The sequence below is a fragment of the Oryzias latipes genome, chromosome 7 (assembly GCF_053564925.1).
Source record: "Oryzias latipes strain Hd-rR chromosome 7, Olatipes_Hd-rR_3.1".
NCBI lineage: Eukaryota > Metazoa > Chordata > Actinopteri > Beloniformes > Adrianichthyidae > Oryzias > Oryzias latipes.
The window spans coordinates 21,832,999-21,846,038 of NC_136243.1; the positions used below are offsets into that span (position 1 = coordinate 21,832,999).

A 13,040-nucleotide genomic window follows, 5' to 3' on the forward strand; every position below is an offset into this window, starting at 1 on the left:
ATATAAGATTTAGGAGGCCCTAGCATGGCTGCCTTTCCATCCCGCAACAGTCTTCACTCTGCGGCCAGCCAGCTGCCAGCCAGCAAGCAAACGTGCTCTGCCGCGGGGCACAGCAAGCTGTTCTGCCGGGATACGGCACAGCGACTACAGGCTAGCAACGTATCAGCCTCAATCCACTCTGCGGCCCCAACGGGTTAAGAGAATGGATGCTAACTGTCTACCTGTGCAGACTTGTTGGTCATGTGACTCATTTAATTTGAAAAAGGTGTTTCCACAGCAGTCTTGCAAAATATGTCCATTTCAATACGCTTTTTCCCCCAATAAATGCTTTTTTTTTCTAAATTGACGTGTTTTCATTAGGCAAATTTATCATCGCAAATCCAATTTGCGCCATTTCACAGTCAATGGTAACGCACGTTCAAGAGGTAGAGGCATGAAAAGAGGTGGGGACTCACAATAAGCTTACTCCTTTTTGGCGAAAGTCGTTGCTATGGATTTGATGACTCAGAGCGACTCGGACCAATCACTGTCGGCTGGTTTCGACATGGCAGCGGACATATCAGGAAGCAATGGTGAGAGATTTTGCCTCATTTCGAGAGAGCCGGAAGTCAAGCATTTTCTATGGGGGATGTCACACCTCAAAACGTTTATTGTTTTTCAAGTCTATGATGCATACACATTGGTTTATTTAGAAGTCCACCCACTATAAAGAATATGCAGATTATGCATATTCAGTCCATGTAAGTGTTGCATTTGAATAGTTGCACAGGTAATTGTGCAAACTGTACTCATGTTTGGTGAATTGTCAGCTATGTTTTTCTTGTTTGTTTGTGTACTGTTCTGTTTTCGGGGGGGGGGGGGGGGGGGGGATTCCAGAAAGCAGGTTATGCTAGTTACCACGGTAAGTTTGAGGCTATGGTCATGTAATCCGTGGACATCGGTGAAGATCACAAATCATTGAAGAAAAAAAGTTCAGAGCACTGTCTAGTGTGTCTAGATGACCCAACTCCCAATGGTAAAGTGCCTAGGATAGCACAAGGGTTACTTGAAGGTTAGTTTGTTTTCATAGAGGTGAGGCCGCATGGCGTGTCCATTTGAAGATGATTTAGTGGATGAAGAAGCTCAGATAATACTTTTTCCACCGTGAGAGGGTGATAGGACCACATATGGATGTTGGAAAGATAAACTTTTTTACTTTGATCGAACTTAATTAATTGTTTCAGTTAAGATAAATCATTGTTTTTTAGTTAAGTCATCTTAAAAATAACACGTAGTTATCAGACAGTTATTTTACTTTCATTCAAATTAATTAAATTAAGTAGGTGTAACTTTGGTGCTGCTGTTAGATTGGTACCGCAAGGAATTGTGGGATATCATTCCCTTTGCCCGTCTGGACGGATTTGGGTTTAAGTGTTTGTGTGTTAGTGTGTAAGTGTTTTTGATCAAATGTGTTTAGTTGTTTAGCTGTTTTACTGTGTACTGCCTAGTTATTTTGTGCTGTTATGTCTAATTCTTTCTGCACCAGGAGTGAGAGGATCATGAGTTTTTTTTAGCACCCCTACTGTCTAGTGATGTAATGTTAAAGTCAGATTCACGGTAAATGATTTAATGCTGCAAAGCTATATTGTTTCTTTCATTTTATTGTTATAAAAATGAGTATATCTGCAGGCTCAAACTTAGACATATGAGAGTTCAAGAAGTACAATAAATTAAGATGGAAAAACATTTAATTGAATTGGAGAAATATGACATTTAGTAAGATAAATATGTAAATTTGAGTTCTATTAACAATAATTGAGTTGGATAGACGTAAGAAATTAGGTTGAATAAATTTAATATAGCGCTCTCTTTTTTTCCCCACGCGTTTCCATGGTGACTCCGGAAATCGGCAGTCCCTTAAGAATATTTTTTTGTACTTGCCGTGCACGAGCATTAACCCAGGTTTACCAAGTTGAGCGTAAATACGCTAACTCGTATCCGGTCTTTTGGAACGGACATACCCAGAGTAAGCAAGTTTAAGCGGATTTCAGCCAGAGTTCAGGGTTAAAGTCAGGGTAGTTTAAACATGCTTTCTGGAATACCTCCCAGGTTTAGTGTTCCACCTGTCACAGTCACACCAGGTTCAAGTTGCTAATTATTCACAGCTGTCTTCATTTAAGTTAATCATCCTCACTGTATTTAAGTGTCTGGTTTTCAGTTCAGCTCTTTCAGGTCATCTCCTGTTTCACCCTTATTTATTTATACCAACAATTTGTTCATTTTTAAATTTATGAAACTTGAAATGAGAATGATCTGTCACAAGCCTGTTCTTCTGTCTGTTCTGTCTGAACCCTTAGATAGGCCTGCAGTTTGAATGTTGTGCAGTGCTACAGACTCAAGTCCACTCAAGATAGTCAAACACAACATCTTGATAGAATATGCAGTAACAAACATCCATTTCTAATTTGAGAAAAGAGAAAACATTGCTAGTGATGGGCAGATGAAGCATTTAAGCTTTTCTTTCAATTGGTTCACTGAAGTGCAATGCTTCTTGAAGCTTTATTTGCTCCAGTAGGACATCTGCTGGATGCAAAAATGATCCATTTGTATGAATTTTTGTAGAAAGCCTGTGAATAAAACTGTCAGTAAAATAACAAAGCATGCAAAATATGTGAACCTGCACTGAGCAGGAATAGAAGATGAATGGATGGATATTTTTTTTTTTTTTTATTTGTCTTTGTGGAATAGCAGCAACATATATTTTCTATTACATTCAGCTCCAAAAGGAGTCATTGCACATTTGGATCACTGTCTTCAAAGAATGCACAATTCATTAAGGGAAACTTGTCAATATCACCTTTCTCTGAAACTGTACCTGGCCTCCGCACATTAAATACGCTTATAGACTCCTGAAACACTTTAAGCTTAACGCCTCTGGCCTTAAAGAAATCCCTATGCAAATCATTTTTTAGTACCAACCACTGGAAATCAACATTTATTTGGTCAATTCACCTCTCACTAAAGGCAAAAAAAAAAAATTAAGTCACTCTCACTGATTGCTCCCTTCAGACCCAGACAAATTCACAATTAGATAAATATTATCAAGTCATTTAAACACTGAAGTATTTGGTTTCTGCCCACGTCTCAAGTCCAAAGAGGTTCCCCTCTAGAGATTGATTCCTCCTACTTACTGTACTTTATTGCAGTTTCTTTTATGCAAAAATTGAGTCAGGGGTCAGCTGCCAATAAAAGACAAAACTTCTTTAATTTGGTCTTAATACTTTAAGATATATATATATTAATAATATATGGCGGGGGGGGGGTGGTAGTGCGTAGGGTTTTAGGGGGGTGGCTGTGGCTGTGGGTGCGTGGCGATCCCTGGGTTGCTAAGGTCGCGGGCCTGGGCTGGCTTGCGGGGACAGGGGGCCGGTCGGGTGGTGGCCGGCTCTTGGGTTCCGGGGGCCCTGGCTTCGTCCCTGGCCTTTGTCTCGGTGTCCGGCGCCCGGTGGCCCCCATGGCTGCCGCCTGGTACGGCTAAGCGCTCCTGTCTTGTGGCCTGGGGGCCGGACACTGGGTTCGCTTGTGCCTCTGGGCATTGGGGGGGCCCCTGTAGGGGGGCCCTCTCTGTGCCTGGCTGGTGGGGTGGGCGGTCCCCTCCTCCTCCCCTCCCGGGCTGCCTGGGTCCGGATGCTGGGGGGGCTTCTGGCCTGGGGGGCTCTCCTCCCCTCTCCTGGTCTGGCTGGTCTGGCTGGGTAGGATCTGGCTCCCTTTATGAACACACGGTTCACGTCGGCAGCATGCATGTATCTCCACCCCCACGTGCACGTGCACACTCCACACTGCTCCCTGTCTGCTTCATCCCTCCTCCTTACCTACAGTGTATTGATGGACAGTTTTTTTTTCTCGCTCATCTTAGTGTCAGATTTTCACCTTTGATGTAACATTCGTCTTTCCAGCAGATCTGGTATAATTGTTACAGCTTAAATTAATAACTTAGTCAAATCAGTGCTTGTATCCCCCACCTTTTCACCTTTCTTCCTTTTACTCTCTTCCACCCTCCCCTCACATTCTTCCCCTCTCCCTCCCCACACACACTAAATGTAACAAATAAATAAAAAATAATACGACAAAAAGGGGTTTATACAAATCTACACTCTAGTTTCTTGAAGCTATATAACCTCTTTTTGTGATAGTAAAACCTGTCCAACACAAAAAGCCTTCAGCTCTAATCTGTTTGCTCAGCTGTTGGACAGAACAAGTTAAAAAAAAGAAAAAAAAAAGAAAAAAAAAAAAAAAAAAAAAAAAAATTTGGTCTTAATACATTTTAGTGGCATTTGGGCTCTTTCTTCTTTTTTTACTGTCGTAACTTGCTTTTATCAGGTGCCAAATTTTGCCAAAAAAGTCATAAAATGGTCATGGGCCACAAACCACCAAGTATAGATCAGATCTCAGAATGTTTTACATAATTCTGGGAGTTAGCAGCAATTCTTCAACAAGAATGTTTTCTCAGCTGCACTCAAGCAGTAAATTGGTTGCTCAAACTTTAAAGTTAGCCCTTCAGGGAATATATATGAGAGTTTCTGGGATTTGGATAATTTCTGGAGAATCACCCCTACATCTGGAACAGTCCAGAAAAGGGTTATGAAGAGTTTTTTGTCAGGAAAAACAAGTCACATTGATATAAAACTGGCCTGCAACCAATGAACTCCCCAATCAAAAGAAAATTTGATAGAATCTTTAAAGTGCTTGAAATATTGCAAACTTTTCAGGGTTGCGAATCAAGCAAGAAAAGCTTCAAAGCTAAGTAAGAAACACAGCTGTTAAATATTTTGCATTACACTGGGTATATCCTTGGATCTGTACAGTTAGACACATGACCATCTGAAGTTCTGTGTGCTACTTTCAGCTCTCAAATTAGGGTCTTACAGTTGACAGTGGGAATATTGTACAGCGAAGGGTGATAGCAAAATCCTTTTAGCTGAAAAGGAGAAGCACAAAAGATCAAGGACATCAGGGATAAGCTTAACAGCTCCAAAACACCTTTGGGGATCTTTATGAAAGATTTTCCCATGAATCTCCATACCACATCCCCTGTAAAACCCAGATAATATGCATATAATTATAACAAAAGAGAAAATACAGTTTGAAAAACTGAATGTAAGAGACTAAAAAAAAATGAGTGTGCTACCGCCTATTACCTAGATAACACAAGTTCTATTTTCTATGGAGAAAATTACTTTTTAAAGTAATGCAGTCAGTAAAAAATTAGATAAGATACAGGTACTATGGGGAGTGTCTCACTTTTACTTACTGAATTAGCATTTTAATGAGTATTATGTGATTTTCCAAAAAGACAGTTTGAATATTTTAAGTGGAATACACTGAAGTGGCTTTGAGTCACGACAGAGTCCAAATAAATTTCTACAACTGATTTTGTTACGTAGCTGTACTGTTGGCCACACTAAACCAAATGCATTTTGTTAAGCAAAAGTCAGGAAAAAAGCGACACATACAGACTTGTCAAACCCAAATGGAAAAATAATCAAAATATTTTTTACAGAGTGCAGCAGAAACACGAGAACTAAAGCTCACAAGTTAGCAGTGAATTAAAGATGAGATTGCAGAGAGTGTCTGAAAAAGAACAAAGAACCAGACTCCATCTAAGCATAAGCTTTGACACAACTGCAGACAAAAGGCACTCCAGGAAACAAAAATGAGCTTGATCAGTAAAAATGACTGATAGTTGAGATGTCACAGATAAAAAGATATAAAATCAGAAAATCTAATCTAAAATCTAAAATTGAACAGGTATGTTGGATGATCCTTTCAATTCAACCTCTATAACAGGGGTGTTTCCTAGTGTGTTTCCAAACGCTCAAATGTACAAAGAGGTGTCATTGGGTGTGTTTCAGTGTGTGTGTTTATGACATAACCCCTGAGCACAGACCAAAAAGTCAGGAAGGTTTACATTAGTCAGCAGATGCAGTGGGCTACATCATTAGTCACTCTGACACCCTCTTCTGGCCCCTGCTTTATTGATGAGGCCAAACTCAACGTCTACCCTACCCTTAGCATAACATACATGCTCTGAAGCAACAGGAGACGCTTTCACATCTTAGATATTATGCCTCATTGTGGGCTAGAGTGTGGAGCAACATAAGCAGCTGCAAATTCATTGAATGGACACGAATGTTAATATATGTATATGATTTGTACAGGTTTTTTTTTAGACCAGACGACTGACCTAGAATCAATCACCCCAAATATTCTGGGAAATGTTCTTAATTGCGTTGCAAGATGAAAGTGTGCCAAGTGTGTCACAGCAATGAGCTCAGAGACGTTCCTGGCCTTAATGACTCTGACATGTTGAAATTGACCAGATTTTCAGGCTGGGACTGTCTTTCTCTCGCTCACATACACAGTCATAAAACACATTGTCCAACAGAGTCCAGTCTTTTAGTCTTGCTTGGTGTGTGCTTGTTTGGCTGCAATCTACAGTAAATGTGATGTTTTATGTGTGATTACTCTCATTATTCTACAAAATTGCTGGTGGAAACACACAACGAGATCAAAAAGAGAGAAACAGGGTAGCAGACAAAACAAATCAATCCCATTAAGGCGCTTTAAATGTTCATTTCCCAACGTTTTTCAAAACCAATTCACTTTTGTTACAGGTGTGATAACAATAGCTCAAGGTTGTGGGTTAATTGAACATTTAGTGGGAAATGGAAAGATGTATACTAAAGAAAATGATGTGTTAATAAAAAATATTATTCCTGCTTGTATTTTCAGCACAAACAGCAAACATTGTGATGTTCAGCATTGCAGATTTCATTGTTCAAGACTCTACAAGGCCAGCAACAAGCAACTTACAAGTGGTGAATTAAGTAGGAGGAGTGCTCTCTGCATGCGGACTGGGAATTTCAGATCATTCTTAAAGTGCAGTGATGCTAACCACATAGTAAGTTAGAGCAAGAACTGACAATATTATCTTTCTATTTCATCTGTGATGTTGAGATTTTTTTAGGATGCTTTCAAATTTCCACTTCCTCCACAATTTCTATGTTTCTCCTATCTGTGACATATGGGGGCTGAGCAATGGCAAAGTCATTCCAGAGAGAAAACACTGTGATTGTGACAGTTCCCAGCAGAGTTTGGTTTGGGAAAAAGAGGAAAATGGGCTCAGAAGGCTAAAAAGCATGTTCTTTCCACCTGGATTTCCTTATCTTTATAACCAAATGGTTTCTTGGAAAGGGCAAACCCTAATGGACAAGAAAATTCAAAAGCATATGTTTCTAGTCAAACCTTTACATCAAACAATTGTCACAGCTGCAAACACACATTCCTGCTCTTATACATACAAACACAGCAAGTCACAAACGAATAAAAGATGTGTCTGCTCTGCTCTTACCCGAGTGTTGTCATAGTAACGATGGTGTACCAGAAGGAGGCTGGGATGCTGGTGAATTTGCTGGAGCTTGAACCCTTCTCAGCGTAAAACATGACGGTAGCAAAGATAATTATGGCCATTGTAAGGGAGAAGAGTAGGAAGCCCAGCTCCGATGCACAGCTCTTCAGCGTGTAGCCCAGAATTCGCAGGCCCTGCGAGTGCCGGGAGAACTTAAAGATACGAAACACGCGGAAAACGCGAAGTGTCACAAAAGCGCCGCTCACATCCTCATTGTCAGTCATCACCAGCCCAATGTAGTAGGGTAAGATGGCTACCACGTCAATAATGCTCATAACGGATCTCATAAAGCGATAACGGTTTGGTGCTGCAAATAAACGCATCAGATACTCCACGGTGAAGATCATAACGCAAGCCGTGTCCATGCAGAAAAAGGCCACGGTATAGCGCTCGCCACACGGCACTTCCTTCTGATTGGGTACTGAACCACAGGGCACCGTCTCGACCACATTGGTCATGACTGAGACAGCAATGAAGAAGCCAGTTACATAGTAGAAGACCAGAGCCATGGTGGAAGTTTGAGGATTCTCAAAAGCTCGCCACATTGTCTCTCTGAAGGTCATGTTAGGCAGCTTAGAATCTTTGTTGTCCTCTTGATCATCCATCAGACGTTCTGCGTTCTCCCTTTTCCTGTCCTTGTACTCTTCATAGCAACAGTCTCCAATGATCTCTGGTACAATGCCAAAGAAAGCCAGCTCTTCGTCATAAGACAAGATACACTCATAGCGTGGATAGTGGAGCTTGCCTGTGCGGTAGAAGTTGAGCACGCTGCGGAAAACATCAGGATCTCGATCAAAGAAGTACTCTTTGGTCTCCTCGTTGTAGAAGAACTCCTTTTCTGAGCTGCCAAGCAGTGTGTCAGGGTAGCGATCCAGCGTGTTCTTCCAGGTCTGGAAGCGTCGTCCACTGACATTGAGAACAATGAGCTCATCCTGCTTCTTGTTTTTTTCAGTAGGTGCCACTGGCATGGGCAGGTTAGCCACAGGCATCCAGCCGATTGCTGCAGCCCGGGCAAAGGGAAGCCATGCCGCCACTCCCGCAGCCATGCTGTGTCCGGCTTGGGGTAAAGGGGGGAAAAAGTCCAGCACCTTCACAACCAGCTTGACTTCAGCTCACTCACCACCTGGAGGGAAGAGAGTGATGAGTTTGAAAATGTGCAAAGGGCTGCTATGTTCTTTCATTAATGATAAGAGGTTAAAAAAAGAACAGAGGACACGAAATGTTTGAATTGGAAAGATTAACGTTTATAGAAAAAATAGTGGCAAAAACAGTAAATGTGACATTGATGACTCAATAAACCGTTTTTTTTAAGAAGCAAAAGAGAACTCATTTCATAAAGGCTTTAATGTAACTGCTGAGACACATTGCTGCTCCAACAGGTATTACCGTCCTTGTAATTGCTTCAAGGTTGCAGAGCTTCCACTGGCTACAGTTCACTGCATCTACAGGTGACAAAGTGATGCAAGGCAGAAAACTGCAGCCCAGAACAGTTTCACATGCTTGTTTCATCCTGCTTTAAAACTTTGAAAACCAATGTCTTCCTAACACAGACGGAGCAGATCCTTAACCTGTTGAGTTTCAAGTTTAAAAACAAAAAAAAACATCAGCAGAATCTGAACACCTTTATATGGGTTTAAAGGACAAATTAACAACCAATCCAAAGGTGAATTGCGCTACATAATCCAGACATTTGTCAAATGTGTGGGATTATTGTGAATGACACCGTGACTGTTAATCCCAAATGCGCAACGAGCCAAAACCACACGAACAGGTTGACAGTCTGAATGTTGGTTAAAATCGAGAGATTCACAACTCACCAAATCTAAATTCTCCATCCAAAAACGCGCGGCGGTCTCCCAAAGCAGTTTAGTTTCAAGCCGACGTTTTGGTTTCTATCTCTAAAAGCTTGCCAGGAAGAAAACATACCAGGAAAGAAGTTATTTGGCGAAGAGGAAAAGAACATCACTCAGATCAGAGATGGAAGGCGGAAAAGTAGGCGATCGGGAGAGAACAGCTGTTTTAGTTCAGTTTTCCTCTTGTCTGAGGAGAAATCACGAACAGACTCCGCCGTGAGGAGAGAATTACCTTGGCTTTTCAGGATGAGTCGTGGGAAGACACGGAGGAGGAGAAGGAGGAGGAGCGCGCTTCCTCTCTCTCTTCCCTCCTCTTTGCGCATGGTGAACCAAACTGCAACCGGAACCTGGACGCCGATCCATCGATGCGCGCAAAGATGTGACGCGACCGTCAGCGGCTCCTACTTCCACAATTACTCTCCAAACTGTTCTCTATTGTAAAATGTAATGCCGGTTATTTCTACATCTATCCAACCAGGGACGCAACTACTAATTGACAGGGTCGCCAAAACTAACACATGGAGCGTAATTTTGTTGGGGGAAAAACAAAACAAAAAGGTGTGTGTGTGTGTGTGTGTATCTAAATAATTTTACAGATTTGGATTACCGATTGATCTAATTTGGCCAATTGATGTTTACTATCGGGATGAACATGAACATTTTTTGTAAACAATTTTAAAATCATTTTGAAGATTACGAAAAGATCATGTTGAAATCCAATTTTGTGGTATAAAAATGAATCAGTTTAGAGTCAATCTGGTGATGAACTTTTCAGAAACAAACAGCAACATTATTCTGATTTATATTCATTCAGACAATACATTGAGTTAAGTTATCTTCTCAGAATGATTCAAATTAAATCATGATCAGTGTTTTTATTTATTTTTTACATGCATATAATAATAATAAAAAGATAAATATAAAAAGAGCCTTTTCCAAAGCCACTTTATTTCATGGATTGGGGATGACAGACTAAGCACTGACCTTGACTGGTGAATGCGCCAACGTGAGCCAAAGTCACTGTCTTTTCAATTAAATCTAGGATGTTTCTAATCATCTTGATCTAAATCGGAGGCCATGTATAAGATTTCCCTCCTGTAATGATTATCCGTTATTTTTTAAGGTCTTGACCAGGAATGAGGTCCTCCTGTCTGGTTTTACCCACCATTTCACAAGGTGCTGTGTGGTAGCTGTTCTTCATATTCTAGCTGCCCAGTCACAAGGTTTCATGGTACATCTTTTCACCGGTCTGTGTCCTGTTCACACTTATTTGTGCATGTGAATAAGGCAAAATGCTTTTTTAAAAGTTGATATTTCTATAGACCCTAAAGAAGAACCAGCGCTGCTTTAAACGCAGTTCCTTAAGGCCCGTACACACCGGGACGAATATTCGCCAGGCGTTATTCGCCAGCATTTTTCGCCACGTTTTTTGTGTTCACACCCAGGCGATTTTCGCTGACGATGAGCCGAGCAAACATGCAATTTCATTCCCTGACATTAGATGGCGTTTAATGTAAACAGAAATACTCCTGTACACAAGGTGGCGCTGCGCAACTTTACGCTTCTTAAAGTCGCTTTTCACTTAGAAGAAGAGGGCAAGTATTTACGCGCTTGTCAGAATAATATAAAGAAAACATGAATATTTCAAGCACCAGTAGCTCCAACTGGTGCTTGGTTCGGGGATATTTTAGAATGTCCGTCATTATTTCTTTGCGGCAGTGTAGACGCTACTTGGCGTCTATCTTCTTCGCTGGTATGTGTGCTCAGCAAGGCAGTTTAGTGTTTGAGCGCCCCCAAGTTGTGTTTTACTGTAACTTCAGAAGCTCCAGACACGTGTGCAAAAGCGCCATTCTCATTGGTCGAATAGAATTCGACGCGAGGCGTCAAAAAAAAAAAAAACGAACCCGAGGCGTTTTTTTTTTTTTGACGCTTTGACGCCTGGCGTTTTTTCGCGTCGGTGTGCACACTCATTGGTGCCCTTTGTTTAGTCACGAGGCATTAAACGTCAGCGAAAATCGCCGGCGAAATTCGTCCCGGTGTGAACGGGCCTTTAGTCTGTCCAATTGTGAGTTCAGCATGCAGCAGACGTAATGAGAACCCACCACCTGGTAGGAGGGCACCAATTAGAGGTGTAGGCCCCATAAAGGAACGCATAAGATCAGAAAGTCAGGACCAACCAGGCGATGATGAAAAACAGAGCAGCCCATAGGAAGGCAAAATTAGAACCCCCCCCCCCCCCCCCCCCCCCACACACACACACACACACCACCACCACCATGGGAAGAAGTCTTAGGGATCCCCTTCTCCATGTGGAGAGTGTCAAAACCAGATCTTGAGGACCAACAAAAGATGACAGAACCAGGAGTATGAGATCTGCAGAGTTTATGTGAAGGGGACCAGAGCAGGCAGGATACTAGGCAGACTTGTGGGAGGCCAGGAGTGAGAGGAGAAAACAGACGGAGGAGAGTCCAGAGTTCATGGAAGGCCCGGGGCGCCAACTCCAGAATGAGGAAGTTCGTAACAGAGAATGCAGCAGAGGAGATGTCTTATGGCTGAATCTTGAGGCAGAACCTTGCGGTGAGGAATAGGCGATCACAGCAATGTGAGTCAGTAGAAGCAGCTCAGGATAAAGCTTGAAAACGTGGTCCGTAATGAGTGGCAGGAATAACAGGCAGGTGACAGCAGACTTTAGAGCGTGGAGCAGAAATCCCGATTTGCTGACGATCTGCAGACTGGAACACAGAGCGTGAGAGCTGGCTGGTAGTCAAATAGTAGATTAGACGTTCTGGCAAAGAACGAAGTGGTGCAACAGCAATATATACTGACGTGAACAGGTGAAGAGAGTTAACCCTGACAAGCAGCCGCTGTGGGGGCGTGGCGGCTGCTGTTATGACAGAGAGAGGACAGTTAGGTCTTAGGAGCCAATTCTAGAGTGATACAACTACCACTACGATACCAGCCACTGGCGCCATCCACAAGAGATGGACAAGTGAAGAGATATTCAATGGCCTGTCTTATGTTAGAAAAGGGCAAGCATGTACCAAAGGGTGTATTTAAAGTTTGGTGGGTGGGGGCACTGTGTGGACACCTCATGTTTAATAGCAGCAGTGTCCAGGCACCCCCCCCACCAAAGAACTCTTAGCAAGAGGGGTTTTACTGACAAGTAGCCCAACCCCTGAGCTGTGCAAAAGACTGACTTGCCAAACAGACAAATAATAATAATAATAATAATAATAATAATAATAATAATACTCCAGAATGTGATTTGGACGGCCTCCAAGCTGTCATCAGTTCTTGGAAGCCCGGTACCCCAATGGCCTTACATATGAGGTACCTTCCATCAGGTTTTCAAGAAGTCTTATCTGCCATCAGCTTAGCTACTTTGGGTTAATTGATAACTCTTTGTGTAGTTTTGAGCTTGGTTTTCAGATTCTCTTGTCTCTTTTTTGTTTCATCCTGTTTAGTTCTCTCTTTCTTTTGGTCATCTTCAAGTTTATTAATTATATTTAGTTCCCATCCACACGTCTTTCTCTGTATTTAGGCCTTCAACCCACAATTCCTGACTGAGGAAACCATTGATAAGAATTACAGAAATAATTTCCCACACCAGAAAGAGTTGCTGCATTAATTAACACTAACATTTTTTTTACCTGTAAGTTGGAATAGCAGCCTGAACACCAAGTTAAACTTTGACATTCATCTCCACTTTCTGAACTGGTTGTTATGTGTTCAGGTTTCTT

The 13,040-nt window shown here is 41.9% G+C and overlaps 1 protein-coding gene across 2 annotated transcripts in view; it reads right to left on the bottom strand.

The window, feature by feature from the left end:
• Window positions 1-9,559, bottom strand: part of kcnd3 (potassium voltage-gated channel, Shal-related subfamily, member 3) — a 134,342-nt gene extending 124,783 nt beyond the window's left edge. For both annotated transcript variants that reach the window (XM_011477174.4, XM_011477172.4), the window contains exons 1-2: window positions 9,265-9,559; window positions 7,391-8,570 (exon numbers count right to left, since the gene is read on the bottom strand). In XM_011477174.4, coding sequence (XP_011475476.1) covers window positions 7,391-8,493 — 1,103 coding nt within the window. In that variant the 5' untranslated portion in view covers window positions 8,494-8,570; window positions 9,265-9,559. The remainder of the gene's footprint in view (window positions 1-7,390; window positions 8,571-9,264) is intronic.
• Between the last annotated feature and the right edge of the window lie 3,481 nt (window positions 9,560-13,040).